This window comes from Eptesicus fuscus, chromosome 1 (genome assembly GCF_027574615.1).
Source record: "Eptesicus fuscus isolate TK198812 chromosome 1, DD_ASM_mEF_20220401, whole genome shotgun sequence".
Lineage (NCBI taxonomy): Eukaryota > Metazoa > Chordata > Mammalia > Chiroptera > Vespertilionidae > Eptesicus > Eptesicus fuscus.
Genome location: NC_072473.1, coordinates 127,708,057 through 127,730,556, shown reverse-complemented (window position 1 = coordinate 127,730,556; position 22,500 = coordinate 127,708,057). Strand labels below are relative to the sequence as shown.

The window sequence follows — 22,500 nt, the reverse complement described above, 5'->3', positions numbered from 1 at the left end:
CACCCCACAACTGGGGGGTTGAGACCGCAACCTGGGCATGTGCACTGACTGGGAATCGAACCATGACCTCCTGGTACATAGGTTGACATTCAACCACTGAACCACACTGGCCGGGCTAAGCACATATTTTTTACTAGAGGCCAGGGGTCCCTCAGCCTGGCCTGCGCCCTCTTGAAATCTGACATCCCCTGAGGGATACAGTAGTGAGCGAAGAGGCAGGAGCCCGAGCCCCAGGCCAGCACTGAGCCACTCCCGCTCATCCTGGCTCCACTGTGCCGCCACTGACGCAAGACAGGCAAGCCCGGTGTCTGGTGTCTGGCGCTCGCCAGTCAGCTGAGCTGAGTGGCACTCCCACTGTGGGAGTGCACTGATCACCAGGAGGCGGCTCCTGCATTAAGCGTCTGCCCCCTGGTGGTCAGTGCACATCATAGCGACCAGTCAAACAGTCAACTGGTTGCTTTGGGTTTTATATATATATGTGTATGTGTGTGTATGTGTATGTGTGTGTGTGTGTGTGTGTGTGTGTGTGTGTGTATATATATATATATATATATAGATAAAGAAAAGTCTATTTTATAGCCAACAAGATAAATCCATGAAATGTTTAAGATTCTAGGGTACTTATTAGTCAGTACTACTCAGAATAACTAGTTGTCATTTTTATTATGCACATAATCTTCCTTCTCATCCACCATGTGAACTTTTTGAAGAAAAGAAAATGTTTTTACTATGTTCAGTTCTGGGTTGGTCAGACATTTCTTGAATGATATCAACTGAAAGGTTTGGATGTGGATGCAGGAGCTAGGTCTCAGGCTAACACCCAGATTTAGAATAAAAGCCATACTCAAACGTCTAAGACAGGAACAGCAGATGTCACATTTTATCAGGTGCAAAAATCCCATTGCCTTTCGCTCAAAACAATATAACTTCTGAGTCTCATTGTCCTCACCTACACCCAGTAGCATTACCATCTGTTCCTGGCAATTAAGTAGACACCCAATAAATAACTATTACATCAACCATGGCAAAAAGGCCTATTTGACACCATCTCACTAGATGGGATTTGCTAAAGACCTGATGCTCTTTGAGATGGAACTATAAAAATTAGTTAAGTCTTTAATTTACCCAATAGGATAGACTAGACCAGTGGTTCTCAAAGTGTGGTCCCTGGACCAGAAGCCTTAGTATCACCTGGAAACTAGTTAGCAATGTGTATTATCAGGCCCTGCCCTGGGCCTACCAAATCAGAAACGGGCAGGGTTAAGGGGTATGATCAGAGGAGGGAGACCAATCTATGCTTTCCTAAAGTGATTCTGGTGCATGCTCAAGTTTGAGAACCCGTGTACCATAGACCTTAGCCAAAACCAACCAACTGGCTATCAACTTATTCAACAAGTCTTCCTGGAGAACTTCCCCTACATTTGCAGTTCACTAATCACTATTCATATTCACTATCAGCCCATATCTCTTTTTTGAGTCACTAAAAAACTACCATAAGAAAAGATACCACATACAAAGTCATTTTTCATAAAGAACAAAACATGCTATACAACACTTTCTAAAAGCCATTAAAGCACTTTCCCTGAACTGTTTATGAAACCACTATGGACAGAAATGCAATAAACAAAGAAAACAAGGTTGAGAGAAAACAAACTTATAACAGATGACAAATAAACAGTAAACCAATGGAGTAAATAATGGAAAAAAGGAAAACAAAGAAAGTTATTACATAATTAAGACATAATAAAATGTTTTAAATCTTAAAAAAACACACACTAAACCAATAGAAAAATGGGTAAAAGATATGAACTCACAATTCACAAGAGCAAATCTTAGTGGTCAAACATGAAAAAAGATGCTTAATTCATTACTCATCAGCTAAGTGCCAATTAAAGTAACATGAATATTTCTTGGACTATATCATAGAATCAAAAATATCAGTAAGTAAAGGCATACATTCAAGACTGCTTAATGTAGCATCATTGCTCCTAACAGGAAAAATGAAGATGCATTAGTTGGGAAATAGTTGAATTATGGAACATCCAAACTGAAGAATATTATGTAGCCATTAAAAAAAAACTACTTACAGCTACATGAAGCGACTTAAAGTTAGTTTTTCACAGAAAAGTTTACTTTATGTATTACTGTAATTTTAAATTTATACTGAATAGGTCTAGTAAATGCATGCATTTACCAGTCACCACGAGTAAACAAATGCACACAGCTGGGGCGTGGCGTAGTGCATGTGGGAGCATGCATTAAAATTGCTGCAGAGCTCTGGCCAGTGCAGCAAAATGGTTAGAACATCAGCTTGGGGACTTAAGGGTCGCAGGTTTGATTCCTGGTCAAGGGCATGTACATGGGTTGCGAGTTTGCACCCCGGCCTTGGTCAGGGCACGTTCAATGTGTCTCTCACATCGATGTTTCTCTCTCCCTCTCCCTACTTCTTGTTCACTCTCTTTAAAAAATCAATGGGGAAAAAAACATATCCTCAGGTAAGGATTAACAAAAAAAAACAAACAAAAAATGCTGCCATGTGATAACAGAACCCAACCACCATGTGCAATGCAGTGTGATCATGTGCTAATCATTCACCGAACACTGTTTAGTAGCTATGACTCTTGGATTTAAATACGTAGGCTATAGATGTAGATATGTAATTTATGTATGTCAACAAAATTACTAGCGTTTTTTCCAACATATGGCCTGTTCTCTAAAATTTGTTAAAAATAACTGAATTTTAAAAAACCCCGTTAATTTCATTGTAAGGAAATCTTGTTAAAAGCATTTTAAAATTAACAGGATGTTAATTTTCACATGACATACAGACCACAAATTTTGTTTGCTAAATCCAAGTTCATTAAATCAAGGGTTTACTGTAAACATTTTTTAACCCTCCTCCACATGGCACACTTAGATTGCCCCTAACTTCTCCCTATCACAATGATGCAATATTCTCACAGATAGCACCTTATGGAATAATGTGATATGATCTTTGGGATATATACCCAGGAGTACCAGTCTACACTCCTATCAGCAATACATAGGGTTCATACAGCCTCAGATGACTGCTAGCACTATCCATTATACAGTTTTCTAATTTCTACTAATCTGATACAGTTTTCTAAATTTGTGTGGTTTTATTTGTATTTCTCTAATTACTAAAAAGTTTGAGCATCTATTCGTGCTGAATTCCCTGGCCTGTGAATTATCTATCCATATCCTTTGTCTGTTTATCCTTGTTGATTTGGAGGCACTTTTGAATATTCTACATTAACAGACCCTTGAAAGTTGTAAAACATTGCTAAAAACCTCTCTATCTATCACCAGTCTGTTAACTGTCTTTGGCAGTGCTGTGTAATGTTGTCCACAGACTACTTGCTATTTCACCAATTGTTTGAATGTTCCCGTTCCATGACAAAATGAGTTTGCACCAGAATGTTATTCAACCACATAAGTAAATTGATCAATTGATATTTTTTTTTTCATGAAGGAAGCAGTGTGCTGATTTATATTCCAGTGTAAGCATCCTGAGTAGTACTGAAGCCCAGCCGGTATGGCTCAGTGGCTGAGTGTCCACCCAGGAACCAAGAGGTCACTGGTTCTATTCCTGAACAGGGCACATGCTCAGGTTGCAGGCTCAATCCCCAGTAGGGGGTGTGCAGGAGGCAGCAGATCGATAATTCTCTCACATAACTGAGGTTTCTCTCTCCCTCTCCCTTCCTCTCTGAAATCAACAAAAATATATTTTTAAGAAGTGTAGCACTGAGTTATGATATCTTTCATTGAAAAGGAAGTCTTAATTTCGTATTATAAATTTCAAATTTTTACCATATGGTTTATGCTTTGGGATTTTTAAAAAAATCCTCACCTGAGGATATCTTTTCCACGTATTTTTAAGAGAGAGAGCCCTAGCCGGTTTGGCTCAGTGGATAGAGTGTCAGCCTGCGGACTGAAGGGTCCAAGGTTCGATTCCGGTCAAGGGTATGTACCTTGGTTGCGGGCACATCCCCAGTGGGGAGTGTGCAGGAGGCAGCTGATCAATGTTTCTAACTCTCTATCCATCTCCCTCCCTCTCTGTAAAAAATCAATAAAATACATTAAAAAGAGAGAGAGAGAGAGAGAGAGAGAGAGAGAGAGAGGAGAGAGAGAAACATCGATGTTTCTAACTCTCTATCTGTCTCCCTCCCTCTCTGTAAAAAAATCAATAAAATACATTTTAAAAAAAGAGAGAGAGAGACATATCGATTGGTTGCCTCCCACATTCACCGGAGCTAGGGATCGAGCCTGCAACAGAGGAACATGCTTTTGAAGAACGGGAATCAAACCCGAGACTCTTCGGTCCGCAGGCTGACATTCTAACTACTGAACTAAAATAGCCAAGGCTATGCTTTGGGATTTTTAAGAATTCCTTCTTCACCAAATCACAATATATATATAACCTTCTACATTATTTTTTTTCTTAAGTTTAGTTTTACCCAATATGGATATTTTAAAGACACTATGCTTATTAATACAGTGAATGGGATCCTTTTTTAGATCATTTTCTAGTTGGTTATTACTGATGTATGGAGGACCTATTTGTTTCTATATATTGTTTACCTCACTGTACTTTCATTAGTCCTAATAATTTTATATTGTCCCCCCAGAAAACCAAGAGTCTCAATACCATCACCTACAAATAATAATGAATTTTCATTTTTATATATAACTTTCATTTCTTTCTTTCCTCTTATTGTATTGGTTAGGACGTCTGCTACAAATTTAAGTTGCAAAAGTTAATAGCTGACATTTTTGTGTAACCTCTGAATCAATGGAAATACTTTATTTAGTTTTTCCATTATGAATTCTGGTAGATATGGCTTCTTGTTCCTTTTAACTCTTACTTGGGGATCCAATATTGAACTGTCTTCCATTTTTTTAATAGCAAGAGATAAATACTCACAATATGTTAAGAAAACAGGTTGCATACTTATCCTACTTAATAAAAGAGTAATATGCAAATTGACCCTAACTCCGCTACACCCACAAGCCACGCCCACCAGCCAATCAGGAGCAAATATACAAATAAACCCAACCAAGATGGCTACAGCCACAGAGAGCAGGAGGGAGGCTTGGGTTTCCCCAGTAACAAAGGAAGCCAAGCTTTCCACCTGCCTGTTGCTGGCCTAAGCCTCCACTCAAGGCTACAAAGTTTCAATTATAGAAGGTAAACAAACCCAAATAGAAATGGCGGCAGCCACTGAGCTGGAAAGAGCAGGAGGCAAGGGTTGCCCCCGGCAATGGAGGAAGCAAAGCTTCTGCAGCCCTGGCTGGCCTAGACCTCCACTCCAGGCTACAAAGTTTCAATTATAGAAGAACACAAACCCCAAAAGAAATGGCTGCTGGCCAAGGAGCAAGCAGGACGCTTGGCTCCACTCCAGGCTACAAAGTTTCAATTGTAGAAGATACATAAATCCCAGATACCAGGGCCTCTACTTGGGTCGCCAGGGGGCGTGGCCGGCCTGCAAACCACCACAGGCCCTTCACCCAGGCCACCCCACACCCCAAGGGAAACCCCACCCTGATCCGGGATACCTTTCAGGGCAAACCAGCTGGCCCCCACCCATGCACCAGGCCTCTATCCTATCTAATAAAAGAGTAATATGCAGATTGCCATCACTCCAACACACAAGATGGCTGCCCCCATGTGGTCTAAGATCCTGCCCCCATGTGGACACAAGATGGCCACCACAAGATGGCCACCACAAGATGGCCAGCAGGGGAGGACAGTTGGGAGGGATCAGGCCTGCAAGGGAGGGCAGTTGTGGGTGATCAGGCCAGCAGGGGAGGGCAGTTGGGAGCGATCAGGCCTGCAGGGGAGGGCAGTTAGGGGTGACCACGCCAGCAGAGGAGGTAAGTTAGGGGGGACCCAGGCCTGCAGGGAAGGGCAGTTGGGAGAGACCCAGGCCTGCTGGGGAAGGCAGTTAGGGGTGACCAGGCCTAAAGGGTAGGGCAGTTAGGGGCAAACACACTGGCAGGGGAGCAGTTAGGCATCAATCAGGCTGGCAGGGGAGTGGTTAGGGGGTGATCAGGCTGGCAGGCAGAAGCGGTTAGGGGCAATCAGGAAGGCAGGCAGGCGAGCAGTTGGGAGCCAGCAGTCCTGGATTGTGAGGGATGTCTGACTGCCCGTTTAGGGGATGTCAGACATCCCTCGAGGGGTCTCAGATTGGAGAGGGTGCAGGCTGGCCTAAGGGACACCCCTCCCCCTCATGCACGAATTTCGTGCACCGGGCCTCTAGTATGTACACATTGATAAATACAAGAGGAAATATGCTCAAATCTTAAGGGAGACTCCATCTGGATGAATTCTAGATGGCTGCCATTTTCTTTATATTTTCCTATATGTCCTAGAATTTTCATAATGTTACATTTTTAAGTAACCATGCATATAAAACAGCCTGAAACTTGAGTTATATTTGAATGAGCTCCTAAAAATCAGCCTTATTAATTTTCTTCCAAGAAAGTTCTCTAACAATGTATACCTCTCTCGAGCCTAAGTATGTATTATCAATTTGCCTCTAAGAACACTGGACAACAGTTTGGTTGAGTTGACCTTTTAGTATAGCTTTTGCCTATGATTACAATTACTACCATCACAAACCAATTAATTACTGAGAATAGCATTAAGTACCTTAAACTCTTTTACTCTGAAATTACTTTATGGTAGATACACTAAATTCTCAGGTGAAAATGATATCAGAGCTAATGCACAGCGCCAGGACACAAATTCAGATCTTTTTTTTTGTACCATATCGCTTTCCCATGTAGAATCTGATTCTGAAATTTCTTTCCAGAAGACAAGTTGTCATTTTTGAACCAAGAGATTCCGTTTTGTGAGCAGAGATTCATTAAATTCCTCTATCCATTAGCTGAGAATACTTCTTAGGGTTTTTGGAACCTAGCTAAGTGGGCGCCAATAGTTCTCCTCAATTGGGCCAGTAAAGTTAACTTAGGAACGCCTATCCATTTTGACACTGCAAGAAACACCTGTGAAAAGGTACTATCTGGTCCAATTTTTGTGCCCTTCTAACTCTTCACCCATGACTCACCTCTGCCAAATGTTGCAGCCGGGTTAGTAGTGGGGTTCTCTTGTCAGATCCAAGGCGGGTGATGTAATTTGATCTTTTGCTAAATACATACAGAAGGTTAAGGACTGCCAGCACCACTTGCATATCAGAGGAAGCCAGTAAAGTTGTCAAATGCTATAAGGGACAAAAAAGGGCAGGTTCCTGGTATCAAGCATTGCAGTGAAAATTTAAATGCCAACACAGATTTGTCAACATTTACACAACTATCAAGAAGTTTAAGAACACACAAAAAAATGTTTAAGTATTTAAGCCCTTACAACATGCAACCTTGTCCCCAAGAAACTTACAATCTGGTGACAAGTCAGAAAATTCAATAAAAATTAAAAAACTGAACAGCAGTTCAAAACTGCACAGGTGTCCTCACAGGAAAAAAGATTACAAAAGAAACAAAGTGGTAGTTAGTGGAACTCAAGAACGCCATCTCCAACTATAACCAAAAGATTATAAATGAAAGATAATGTTATGCTCCCGTATCCTTTATGACAAATAAAACCGGGATTAAAGGAGCTGAAGATAGCAACACCTGAGGGCACACAACTGTCATAGAACAGTGTATATAACAGTTACGCGAGAGTCTCTATTTTGGTTATTTAATACAATTGAAACTCACCAATATATTGAAGCATTTGGTCAGCATTAAGAGCAGTATGCAATTCAACTGGAAATGAACCCAGGTATTTTCAGTTGTTGATTATGCCGAAGGCCATGGACTTTCTTTAGCAGCTAAACTATTTCATCTCCAACAGAATGTTTATACATTCCCCACTTAAAACTCTGGGTGCTAAGTCCTTAGTCCAGTTGTTCCACTTCTTTTCCTAAGCTATTTTCTTTCTACTTGTTTGTTCTGATTCTGTTTCTTTATGGAAGACTTAAGAAAATTAACACACAACAGGGTACTTAACCAACAGTGATAGAAAAGCCTAAAGTTAGGCTAAAGGAAAAGGGTTATTTCTTATGGTGATTTTTGACCGATTCCTGTACCCACTTTAATTTTTAAGACTACATAGCATGATATTAATACACACTTTGGGGGGAAAGGAGAGGAGACTGAAAATCAGCACAGAAACTTAGAAAAGCAGTAAGTACAGTAAAGTGTCAAGGAAATCAAACTATTTCTAATAGTTTAAAAGTAATTTGAGGCTGCTCTAATATGTGAGAAAAAGATCAATTCCTGCAAATTCCAAAGAATACTTCAATACATGTATTACATTCTCATTAATTTTTTGCAGAATTTTCCCATCAATCCTGTGAATGGTGTCTATATCCAAGAAACATCCTACCATTGTTTTTGACATGGAAAATCCCCGAGTTCCATAATGAAAAGGAAACAAGCAATCCTCAGAGAGAAATAGCAATTTCCTTATTTCCAGACATGAACAATTCCAGTTAAGAACAGATCACATAGATTTGAGCCTCTCCTACCTCTATGGAACTGTACAGATGCCGGGAAAAGCTGTACTCAATGAGCAAGGCTGTGAAGTTCAACACAGCCAAGAGAAGCATTTTCAGTTGTTCTTTTTCTGGCCTATCACATACGAGCATCCACGACATGTTCTCCACCGTCTGCCCAGCATCTGCCAGAATTCCATCAAAGCGGTCCAACAGGTCCACCCAGTGATATAACTCACACTGGAGAAAGAGGAAGAAAAGAATAAGGTGTTTGTGTGGGAGGCTACCTCATTATGGTTTCTCTTTCCATATCAGAGCATTCAAAATGATGTACTAGTCCAGGGAGCGCTGTCTTTTGGCATGGGTTCACATACCTTTCCAATGTTCCATGTTTTGATCTGCTGCAGTTCCAAGAGGAGTTGCTCATCATTACAAACCTTGAGTTTGTCTATTAAGGCTCTGCAATCTGCAGGCTGAGAAAAACAAGTATTCACAAAGGGTGTTTTAGGTTATGAGGGAGACACAAAGAAGAAAAAAATGGAAAAACAAATCTTTAAGCAATACACTCAGAATTTTAACTTTTGATAGAATAACTACTTAAGTGGAAATTTGCCAGACGATCCCTTGGGATTAAAATGGAAATCTTATAACGAAACAATACATCTGTGTGCATTTTTAAAACCCAGGTAAACTGCTTGGATGGATACAGACAACCGAATAAAGCAAAGAAGCTAAACATTATTTTTTAAAAAAATGAAGGCATCTGTACCATGGAGTGAAAGACAACTAGAATCCCCGAAAAGGAATGTTGAATCAGAGGAACACTGAAAAGCCCTAGTGAATTCACAGTAAAAGGTGAAGATGAGCATTAGCTATATTTTTCTGCAACATAAAACCCTCCAATTGAGAGCAAACCAGGACTCTATTCTTACTGAGGGTCCCATTTCCATACATTTCTGTTCTTTTTTACGGATGAAGAGCCTGTTTGTCAGGTAACAAGATTGGATTGAAAGTTTATAGCAAAGTTTCTGAAAGTGAAGCAGGGGATAGGGACTGGGACAGAGAAGCCTTCTATTCACGGATGGCAGCTGGAAGTGACTGTACTTGCTCTTTACCTCTGTAAAGCAGTACAGCATCCTAGGATAGACCTAGATTTGGAACCAAACAACTCTGGGTTCAGTTTTTACCTTGATGTTTACTAAGCTGTTTGATCATGAGCAAGTACAACCTATAAGCCACAGCTTTCTTACCAGGAAAACAGACCTCATAACTGTCTCAGAAATGTGAAACTTAAATGTTTGCCACATACATAAAGCACTTATCTCACATAATATGCGTTTAAAATATTGTGAGACAGAATGCTATTACAAAGAGCATGGGCTTTGGAATTAGGCAGTTGGTAAGCTACCTCTCTGAATTTCAGTATCCTCTTTTGCAAAAGGAACACCACCTATTTATCCAGCAATGTTATTGTGAGATTTGAACTAGGGGTATTTTCAGCACCCAAACCAGAACATGGAACAACAAGGGCATAAAGGTAAATGGTTTTCTTTAAGCTAACTCCCCCAAACTTTCCTCCCTCTAAAGTGAACATTATTAAAGAGGCTACCTCAAATTTTTGTGGTAAATGTATGTAAAGTCCTTGGCATAAAATCCTTCCATAAACCAGGCATGCACTTTTTCTTCCTCTTCTTGAAGTCATATAGGATGAGGAAGAGGTGGTGAAGCATTAGAAACAGAAAAACATGGGAGTCTGAACCATCTGCTCATGCAATTCACTTGTGCCTAGTATCAAATATATCACTTCAATTTCTAATGGAATGCAGCTAAGCAGATCCAATTTTATGATTCTGGGAGTTAGATAACTCCCAGTTCATGATGAACATTTGGGTCCCTGGAATCACTTGTTATCTATAACATAATCAGGCATTCATTCTTTATCAAGGTTCTGTAGCAAGCCAGAAGCTGCTTTTCTGAATGCTAAGACATTTGTTGGCAGAGGATAGCATGGATTAAACTCTAGGGGTCTGCTACAAATTCTGAAGAGGGACCTCATACACTGTTCCTCTTTCTTCATGGTATGTGGTTGAAGTGCTGCAAACTGTCTCTCACTTTAGAAGGGAAATCTCAATACTTCCCAAACCTCTGGACCCCTGGAAACTTTCCTGAGGCTCTCAAACTTCAAAGGGCACCCTCTGGAACACATATGTCTAAGGCATCTCAGTTGCTTGTGTTTTCTGCTCACAAGAACCAGGTAGCATCATGGCATCAATTTAACGTACCAGCATGTTGTTGTTTTATCAGGAGTGGCAAGATCCCTCTGGACCTTGCCAGTTCACAGAATACACCAGGGACAAAAACTTATTTTTAGCATATTGTCCCTACTACATAAATGCAAACTGAGTGTGTATTTCTTTATTCATGATAATATAAAAGAAATCACTTGCCAGTTCAATGGATGCATACCAATTACCATGGTTTATATTGATTTGGTCATATAAAGAGGTCAAATCATGGGGAAAAATCCTTTGCACAGTTGCTGATACACGAAGTGATCAATACATGTCTTTCTTGGGCAGCTACTATGGAAAACAGTATAGAGGCTCCTCAAAAAATTAAAAAGAGAACTACCATACGACCCAGCAATTCCACTTCTGGATATTTTTATCCAATGAAAATGAAAACACTAATTTGAAAGGATATTATCCACCCCTATGCTCACTGCATTATTATTTACAACTAGAGGCCTGGCCAACCACAATCCAGCCCTCACAATCCGGGACACCTTGGGGGATATCGGAGAGCCGGTTTCAGCCTGATCCCCACAGGCCAGGCCCAGGGACCCCACTGGTGCACGAATCCATGCACCGGGCCTCTAGTATGCATATAAGTTTTTTGGTTAATCTCTTCCTGCCCGCCTCCTTTCCCCTTCCCCCTGAGATTCATGAGCCTGTTCCATGTTCCCATTCCTATGCGTTGAGTGTCTGTCCCCTGGTGGCCATTGCACATCATAGCTACCAGCCGATTGGCAGGTCAACCAGTTGCTTAGGTTTTTATTTACACTGAGTGGCCAGATTATTATGATCTCTGAACGCATAATAATCTGGCCACTCAGTCAGAGAGAGAGAGAGAGAGAGAGTGTGTGTGTGTGTGTGTATAGGATATACAATGAGTGGCCACTCAGTGTATATTGATAGCTAAGATATGGAAATAACCTAAGTATCCATTGATGGACAAAAGGATAAAAAAGATGTGGTGTGTGGAATACTATTCAGCCACAAATGAATTCTTGCCATTTGTGACAACATAGGTGGGCCCTGAGAGCATTGTGCTAAGTGAAATAAGTCAAATACTGTACGATCTCACTTATATATAGAATTTTAAAAATAAAAAGCAAACAAGAAAACCATGCTCATAGATACAGAGCACAGACTGGTGGCTGCCACAGGTGGGGAGTGGTGAAATGGTTAAAAGGGTTGAAATGTAAAATAAATAAATAAATGTCCTTCTTAAAAATAACACCTAGTATTGACCATAGCAAGGAAAAACTGGGTATGATACTTGAAAAAATAGGCATTTTTAAGCCATAAAAACATACATAATCAATAATCTAAAAATTCCACTTTGAGGAGTTTATCCTAAGTAATTTGCTAGTAGCTATCAACTGTTCTGAAACAGGAATTTGTACACAAGTGTAACTTAAATAACAAATCCTAAAATCCATTAGGTAAAAAAAAAAATTTAACTTGCATTTCTCTACAAAATTTAATTATTCTACAAGTCTACCGAATTTGCTCTTTTCTGAAATGGCCTATGCAATTTTGTCATTTGGATATTTATCGCTCCTACAGATTTAGCTACAAAAGATATTAAGTACATTGGGTTACAAATATTTTTCCTGAACCTGCCATGTGCCTTTTGACAAAGTACTTTACATTTCCATTATTTGTATAGTTTTTTAAGGCAACCTTTCTTTCTGTTCTTCAGTTTCCAAAAAAATATTTTGATTATGTAACTGTCAAAAATTTTACATGCCAAAACATATCAAAAACAATATAAATAAAAGTATTGGCAACAATTATGAAAATGACTGTATGCATGGCATTAAATAAGAAACATACTGAATAAGGACAATAAATTTGAGGACTACATATTAAAGCATGCAAATGAGCACAGTGAAATATTTCTTTGCCACCTCATAACAAAAATTTTAAAGATAAGCTATAATGCTGGAGAGGGTATGGGAAAATAACACCTTCCACATTCATTAGCATAATGCTAAGTGAAAAGGTCGGGAGAACTACCCATGCAATAATCTTTTAAAGACTGGGAGTATAGCAAAATGTCAATAGTGACATCTATAAGTAATACTCGCTAGGTAGGTAGTCTTTAAAAAAAAACAAATGGCCTGTATTTAGAAAATGAACTCATTGATTATGCACCAGATACTTTACTAAGCAACTGCCTCAAATCAAGGAGGGAGGAATTATCAGCCCTGCTTTATAGATGTGGAAACCAGAGCAAGTTAATGAACTCTCAGTCTCAAAAATCTGCTAAGACTCAAACCCATGTCTAATTCCAAAGCGTGGGCTCCCTGCAGCACATGGGGTCAACAAGAGTGTAATAACAATTCAATACTTTTTTAACATCAAACACAATTTAGGCAAGCTGATAGAATACTGAAGCTGGGATTTCTACTACTGACATAGGATCAATTGACATGGCCAACCTATACAAAGGTTAAGTTGAATTCTATGGTTAAGAGAGTAATACAGAAAGCTTAAAACACTGGCTTCACAAGAAATCTAGTCAGAAAGATATTACTACATTATACCATAGAGCCTTTCAATGCATAGAAACAGCGGCTAGAAAACCTACTTCAGGTATATACAGCTACAAACTGCTCAGGGCTCACTTTCCACTGATCACTAGCATTCTTACTTTTTTAATAAAAAAAAAGTTCAAAAGAAAATCTGACTGCTTCAAGACAAGTTAATTTTTTACTGCACTTTGTATATACAAGTGATAACATATTTGGTGAACAGATTGTAAGGATTTTTACTGAAATGAAAAAATAAGAGCAAACTTTTGGATACTTACAGCCTCAGTAGGTGTCTTTTTCAGTTTAGTCCTGTCTACTTTCATGATTTCGATTTTCTATTTTATAACCTGAAAAGTAAGTAAGAATTAAAACTGCAATCTTGAACTCTTCATGCTTAGACATTGACAATATAGACTGAAGAGCATACAAAATGCTTCAAGTAAAAATTCTGGAGTTATGATGCCATGCCAATTCATAGACACAGCTATGAGGTAGGAAGGGGTAAAGAATCTCTCCAGATAAAACTGGTCCCACATCTATATGTTGCAAAAGTCTATAATCGATTTAAGTCAAAATTAAAATGTCTTTTTCATTTTTTACAAGCCTCTTAAAACTCATTCATAATTGAAAATAAAAGACGTCGGGAGTGGACAGGGAGAGGTCAATGGGGGGGAAAGGAGACATGTAATACTTTCAACAACCAAAGGACTTGTATGCATGCATATGAGCATAACCGATGGACACAGACAGTAGGGGGGTGAACGTTTGTGCTTGGGTGTAGGGGTGGCCGGGGAGAGGTCAATGGGGGGGGGGAAGGAGACTCATGTAATACTTTAAACAATAAAGAATTTAAATTATAAAAAGAATTTAAATTAAAAAAAGGAAAAGAGTTAAATGTTTTCAACATCTCAGGTTGAAAAATCACTGTATTACTGTAGTTTTCTGAAAAACTTAACAATCCCACTTCTGAAAATTTATCCAAAGAAAATCAGAAGGATGTACATAAATCTTTAACCACAAGAATCAATACTGAATTACCATGTATAATAGTGAAAAATTGGAAAGGATCAAATGTCCAAAACAGAATTGGTTTAAAATGAAATACTATGCAACTGTTAAAAATATTGCAATTATATAACAGCACACAAAGATGTTCATGGTGAAATAAAGTAGTCACAAAATAGAATGAACAGTATAAACATGTGTCTAAAGAAAACAGGTAGAAATGCATCAAAATGTTAATTCATTGCTAATCAAAAGGATTATGTATCATTGTTGGATTTATGTATTTCTGTATCTGTTTTTTAACCAATAAAAATATATTAGTTGTATCATAAGAACAAAAGCAACACAATACTTACATTTTTAAATTAGAAAATGAGGTACAAAACTCACTAGAAATGTCCTGAGCATAGAACTAAGGCTATGTAATTTGGAAAGCTCAAAAGTGAGCAACAGTCTTAAGTAGAACCATAGTATAAATACAGGTGATCTTTGATGGTAGACAGGTCCTTTAAAATGCTCTGGCCAAGGCTCAGGAAGAAAAAGGTTTCTCCTATTGGCAACTAGTTCACATGAACAGAGGGAGAGGTGAATTAATTGCAAGCTCTTTACACAACAATGATTCTTTTGCCAATAATGTATTTGCTACATAGCTGTCACTGGAGGTCAATCCCCCCCGCCAAAGAAAACCATCATAATATAAAGATGACAAAGCCAAGTATAAATTCTAGGCAACTTTTGGCCTAGATTTAGTCCAACATATTCAGTGCAGTAGAAATAGCATGTATTTGCCTGTGTAACTGGCATCCATTCAACCAGTGGGCATTCAGTAAGAGTTGGAGAAAATCCAGAGTATGTTTAATGTTTCCATAGATACCATTCCAGAAGGAAAAAAAAAGATGTTTTTCCTCTATGTTTCTCATTTAAGGCATATGAATCCAGATTACTTTTTAAAAAATTACCTCAGCATCTAATAGAGAATGAACAAAATGCCTGCTGCCAGTAACTTCCAAATATCTAAAATGGGACCAACAGGATTCTGGCAATAATTATAAATGAGCTTTTTTTTAATACAATTATTCTCAGGCTTTGTTTTTCTCATACCCATTACTTAGAGCAATCATTTGTTGGGAAGCTACTGGCTGCATCTGCTGCATACACCATACAACCCAAATCACTGAACGCTTTCCCTCTAAAGTTAGGAACAAGGTAAGAATGCCCATCCATTCTCACCACTTTTATTCACACATGTTAGAAGTTCTAGCCACTGCAATAGGGTAAGAAAAGAAAATAACAGGTATATAGATCAGAAAGGAAGAAATAAAACTGTCCCTATTTGCAAATGACAAAAGATGATCTAATGAGACTATCCCAAGGATCTACAAAAAACCCAGAATTAATAAGTAATTTCAGCAAAATTGCAGAATATAAAGTAAACATACAAAAATCAATCATATTTCTGTATACTGGCAATGGGCTTGTGGACTCTGAAAGGACTACCATAGCTAAAGCATTTTTTTAAAATCCTCATTGGAAGATATGCTTTTATTGATTTGAGGGGAAGGGGAGAAACCATTAATGTGAAAGAGAAACATTGATCGGTTGCCTCCCACATACGCCCCAACTGGGAATTGAGCCTGCAACCCAGGAATGTGTCCTGACTAGGAAATCAAACCTGCAACTTTCCGATGTAATGGTATGACGCTCCAATCAACTGAGCCACTTGGCCAGGGCTAAAGCAATTTTGAAAAAAGAAAAGAGGGAGGAATTACCCTATCCAATTTCAAGAATTGCTATAAACACTGAGTGGCCAGATTATTATGATCTCTGAACGCATAATAATCTGGCCACTCAGTGTATATATATTAGAGGCCTGGTGCATGAATTCATGCATGGGTGGGGTCCAGCCAGCCTGGCCAGGGGGAGGGGACATGGGCGGTTGGCCGGATTGCCTGCTGGTCGAACTCCTGGTCGAGGGGACAATCTGCATATTAGCCTTTTATTATAGAGGATATACACTGAGTGGCCAGATTATTATGCATTCAGAGATCATAATAATCTGGCCACTCAGTATATATGTATATGTGTATGTATGTATGTATGTGTGTATATATATATATATATATATATATACATCTATATCCAGATATATCCACAGTAATCATGACTGTATATGTAGTATTGGAGAAAGTATAGACACATATATCAAAGGAAAAAGCAACTCAATCAAAGGTAGTTTCATTAATAAATGGTGCCAGAGCAAGTAGATATCTATAGGCTAAAATCCCAACCCTTTAACCAAAGTCTCATATTTTATATAAATCAATTCAAAACGGATCATGTGGTGAGGATGTGGAGAAAATAAAACCCTGGCTCACTGTTGGTGGGAATGTACACTGTTGCAGTCACTAAAAAAAAAAAAAAACAGTATGGAGGTTCCTCAAAAAATTAAAAAATATGACCCCAGCAATTCCACTTCTGGGTATTTATCCAAAAGAAATGAAAACACTAACTTGAAAAGGTATATGTACCCCCATATTCATTATAACAATATTTACAACACATAGAACAGCGCGCGCGCGTGCACACACACACACACACACACACACACACACACAGGAATACTATTCAGCCCTAAAAATAAGGAAATCTGCAACACAGATGGGCATTTGTGCTAAGTAAAATAAGTCAAAGGAAAAGATAAATACTGCATGATCTCACTTCTATAGGAAATCTCAAAAATTAAATAAATAAATAAATAAATAAATAAATAAATAAATAAAACAAAAACCTTGGAACTTACAGAAACAGAAAACAGATTAGTTGCTGCCAAAAGTGGGGGTGGCTGAAATGGGTGAAAGTAGTCAAAAAGTACAAACTTCTAGTTATAATGAATCATTATGTTGTACACCTGAAATTAATATACTGCACATGATTACAACTCAATTTTTAAAAAAGCAAAGTAATAAAAGTATCATGAGCCTAAATGTAAAATTATATGACTTACCAAAAATGCAGATGAGATCACCTATAAATCTTAACCTAAGTGTCTAAGACTGCTTTGACTTAGGATTCTGTACTTGTAAAGGGTATGGATTGAAAACAATAGACTGGCTTAAAAAGTGATTTACTAGAAGGATAACTGATAGTTTACAGAACCAACAGGAAGACTTAGCAATTCACATTCGGAAAAGAGGAGGAACCAAGGAAGCTACACAGCAAAAAACCTCCCACAGACACAGCTTAGCAGGCAACATCAGACTCTGGATGTCTAGAAGATACTGCTAGTGGATGTTTCTAAATGGTCTCAGGTTCTTTGTTTTAGGCATCAGTGACTCTAGATCAAAGTCCCAAGTGTGAGCATCTGACTGGTCAAGCATAGGATCCATGCTAACTGTTGAGGTTCTGGAAGAGCTGTGCATTTGGCCTTTTCAGTTTCCACGGTGTTCGGGTTCCAAACCTTTCATAAACAAATTCAAATAACCACCCAATTCAAAAACCAAGCCAAAACAAATGAATACACACATCCCCATAACAAGTGCAATGTTAAGCTGATTTCTCTAACTTTGTTGCAAGAAACATCTATAGACTAAAAAGGAACACTACCACTGTTCACTAGACATTGGTTAAAAAAATTCAAGGGTTTTTATATTTTCCTAGTTACTCTACATTTAAGCTGGTTTCACAGTGAGAAGGGAGAATATTTTTGAGTGCCCATTACAAGCCAGGTAATACTTAGGCTGGTGTTTCCCAAAGCATTTTAGAGCATCTTGCTCCACTAAAGAAGACAAGGTTCCAGTGATTTAGGAAATGTTACGAAAGGAATTTCTCTTCCTTTAGGACAGTCATCTGACTGACTGACATTACTAATGACTCCAAGGAATCTTCAGTAAAAGAAATTTATCAGGGCAAAGACCATTTCTTCAAGTGACATCTACTGACATTCCACCAATTTAAGTACCCCCACAGAATACACTTTGAGACATACTGCACAAGGGTTTCATAATAGTCTTTCATGCAATCCTCACCACTCAAGCCAAGTTTTGTCCCCATTTACAGATAGAAAACTGCTATTACTGTGACTTCCATTTAATTACTTCTTTTTTCTCCTCCTTATTCCTCTTTATCTCCTTATTCCTTTTTACCTTTGAGGTTTCAATATTGGTTTTATAGATTTTATATCAAATGTATAAAATTAGACTGAGGAAAGCTGCTCTTTAAAGGGTAACTCGCCCTGACCAGTTTGGCTCAGTGGATAGAGCGTTGGCCTGCAGACTGAAGGGTCCCAGGTTCAATTCTGGTCAAGGGCATGTATCTTGGTTGCGGGCACATCCCCAGGAGGGGGTGTTCAGGAGGCAGCTGATCAATGTTTCTCTCTCATCAATGTTTCTAATTCTCTATCCCTCTCCTTTCCTATCTGTAAAAAATTAATGAAACATATATAAAAATAAATAAATAAAGGGTAACTCACTCTGTAGTAACACCTCCAGCTGATCAAATTTACAATGACTTTCAATACTGTACCAGCTTAAAGGCAGAAGACACCTGCAAATCTGGCTCAATAGCAGTTGAGTTTAGTTGAGACTAGCCTTGTTATTCAAAACATGGTCAAAGGATCAGCAGTACTGATACCACCTGGGAGTTATTAAAAATGCAAATTCTCATCAAAACTACTAGAAATGGTAAATTAATTCAGCAAAGTAGAATACAAAATAAATATTCCGAAATCAGTTGCATTTCTATACATCAATTACAAACTATCAGAAAGGGAAACTAAGAAAACAATCCCATTTACAATTGTATCAAAAAAAATAAAATACCTAGGAATAAATTTAACCAAGGATGTAAAAGAACTGTACTTGGAAAATTATAAGACAGTGAAGAAAGAAACTAAATAAGATACAGTTAAGTGAAAGAATATACCGTGTTCATGGACAGGAAGATTAAAAATTAAAATGTCCATCCTACCCAAAGCAATCTATAGATTCAATTCCTATCAAGAATCAATGGCGTTTTTCACAAAACTAGAATATTCCAAAAATTTATATGGAACCACAAAAGACCCCAAATAGCTTCAGCAATCTTAAGAAATAAGAACCAAGTTGGAGGAATCACTGATAACCTCTACTACAAGGCCATAGTAATCAAAACAGCATGGTACTGGCATAAAAAGGCATATAGATCAATGGAATGGAATAGAGAGCCCAAAAATCACCTATAAATCACCAAAAATAAACTCACACTTTTATGGTCAATTAATATTTGACAAAGGAGGCAAGAATACAATGGGCCCTGACTGGTTTGGCTCAGTGGATAGAGCGTCGGCCTGCGGACTGAAAGGTCACAGGTTCGATTCTGATCAAGGGCATGTACCTTGGTTGCGGGCACATCCCCAATAGGGGGTGTGCAGGAGGCAGCTGATCTATGTTTCTCTCTCATCGATGTTTCTAGCTCTATCCCTCTCCCTTCCTCTCTGTAAAAAAAAAAAAAAAAATCAATAAAAAGAAATAATATTAAAAAATAAAATGTTTAAAAAAAAAAATAATACAATGGGGTAAAGATAAGTTTATTCAATAAATGGTATTGGGAGAATTGGATAGATATATGTAACAAACTGAAACTAGAACATCCCTTACACTATATGTAAGAATAAACTAAAAATGGATTAAAGTCTTAAATGTTAGACTCAAAACCATAAAAATCCTAGAAGAAAACATAGGCAGCAAAATCTTGGACATTTCTCATAGCATTTTTCTGATATCTCCTCAGGCAAGGGAAACAAACAAAAAAAATAACAAACGGGACTATATCAAGCTAAAAAATTTTTTGCACAGCAAAGGAAAGCACCAATGAAATGAAGACAACCCAGTCAATGGGAGAACATATTTGCCAATGATACATCTGATAAGGGGTTAATATCCAAAATTTATAAAGAACACATACAACTCAACACTGAAAAAGCAAAAAGCCAATTAAAACATGGACAAAGGACCTGAATAGACACTTCTCCAAAGAGGACATACAGATGGTCAAGACATGAAAAAATACTGAATATCACTAATCATCAGAGAAATGCAAACTAGAACCACAATGCGATATCACCTCACACCTGTCAAAATGGCTATCATCGTCAACAAATCACCAAACAACAAGTGCTGGCGAGGATGGTGGAGAAAGGGGAACCCTCATACACTGTTGGTGGAAATGCAGATTGGTGCAGCCACTCTGGAAAGCAGTATGGAGTTACCCTAAAACTTAAAATGGAATTGCCTTATGACCCTGCAATACCACTTTTGGGAATATATCCAAAGGGACCTGAAACACTAATTCAAAACAATATATGTACCCTATGTTCATTGCAGCATATTTACAATAGCCAAGATCTGGAAAGAACTCAAGTGCTCATCAGTTGATGAGTGGATAAAAAAGCTGTGGTACATTTACACAATGGAATACTATTTGGCAGTAAAAACAGAAGGAAATCTTACCATTTTCAACAGTATGAATGGACTTGAAGAATATTATGCTAAGTGAAATAAACCAGTCAGAGAAAGAAAAATACCATGATTTCATGTATATGTCGAATCTAATGAATCAAATAAACTAACAAAAAATAGAAACAGACTCATAGATACAGAGAACAGACTGACAGCTGTAAAAGGAACAGGGAGTAGGGGAGGTGAGTGAAAAAGATGAAGAGATTAAGCAAAAAATTCCCCAAACACCTCATATACAAACAGTATGGTGATTATCAGAGGAAAAAGGGGGTGATGGATGTAGGAGAAGGTAAAGGGGAATAAATGGTGATGGAAGGAGACTTGACTTGGGGTGGTAAACATACAATATATAGTGGCACTTAATTCATTCCAGAAAACAGTTCAAGAAGTGATTTGTTTGAAAACTAAACCACCCCCCCCTTAAAAAAATAATGTACATGGAATTAATGTTCCAGACCCCACACAATTCTTATTTTTCTTATATACAGTAAATGTCTAAATTCTTGTTTTTACAACTTTCCTTTTCACTTTGCAACCTTCTGAGGACCATATGTATATAAGCAGCAACAAAAGCAAAGACAAAAAAACATGAAAATAGTCATAGCACAATTTCCTGAGATGTTAACAATGCGAGGTTTAGCAGTAAACTGACTCATACTCATGCATTCTTTCCTTTGTCACCTGAGAGACACGTGACTGATCATACAGGTATCAGAATGAAAGGGTTGTCTGGTCGAGAACCGAAGTTTTGTTAACAATTCTGTTGAGAATCGAATTGTTCGAGATGGGAGATGTTCAAGAATCGAGGTTTGACTGTACAGATGATGAATTATAGAATTGTTCCCCTGAAATATAAAACCCAGATAGCCACATTACTATTATCAGATAAAATAATAATAATTCCTTAGTGTAATCAGATATTCAGTGTTTATATTTGTCTTATAAATTATTTTGCATAGTTTTTGTTCCAATTAGAATCTTAATGAGTTCCATCCATTGCAACTGCTTGATGTGTCTGTTCAATTCTTGTAATCCAGACATCTTTATCTTTTTCCTTAAAATTTATTTGTTCAAGAATCTGAATTGTTTGTCCTATAGATCATGGTTATATTTATTTTACATATATAAATACAGCATTTAACTTTTTTAAAAAAAATGTTTTTATTGATTTCAGAGAGAGGGCGAGGCAGAGAGATAGAATCATTGATCAGCTGCCTCCTACATGCCCCCTACTGAGGATTGGGCCAGCAACCCAGGCATGTGCCCTGACTGTAAAATGAACTGTTGACCTCCTGGTTCATGGGTTGACACTCAACCATTGAGTCACACTGGCCAGGTGATTTCACCTATTTTTATTGTCCCTATGTTTTCTGTTACATTGTTAAAGTCAGACCAGAAAAAATAAAAATGTATAATCTCAGGCCACACTCAGACTTGAGGAATCAATCTGTATTTTAATAAGATCTTCAGGTGATTCATATATTAATGTTTGAGAAACATCAGATCAGAGTACAGGCTCAGAATCAGGAAACCCTGATTAGAATCACTGCTATATCACTTACTGTATTAACATGGACAAATCAGCCTCTGTGTACTTCTGTTTCCTCAACTGTGAAATAGGGATAGCTGATCTCCCCATTTCCACACTTACATCCAATCC

General features: G+C 38.1%; 1 protein-coding gene across 1 annotated transcript in view; it reads right to left on the bottom strand.

Annotated features, from left to right (window-relative positions):
* The window catches only part of HUWE1 (HECT, UBA and WWE domain containing E3 ubiquitin protein ligase 1), a 138,630-nt gene that overhangs the window by 95,726 nt on the left and 20,404 nt on the right, over positions 1 to 22,500 (bottom strand). Inside the window, exons 3-7 of the mRNA XM_054713817.1 lie at positions 21,499 to 21,685; positions 13,620 to 13,688; positions 8,894 to 8,992; positions 8,553 to 8,759; positions 7,092 to 7,244 (exon numbers count right to left, since the gene is read on the bottom strand). Coding sequence (XP_054569792.1) covers positions 7,092 to 7,244; positions 8,553 to 8,759; positions 8,894 to 8,992; positions 13,620 to 13,664 — 504 coding nt within the window. The 5' untranslated portion in view covers positions 13,665 to 13,688; positions 21,499 to 21,685. The remainder of the gene's footprint in view (positions 1 to 7,091; positions 7,245 to 8,552; positions 8,760 to 8,893; positions 8,993 to 13,619; positions 13,689 to 21,498; positions 21,686 to 22,500) is intronic.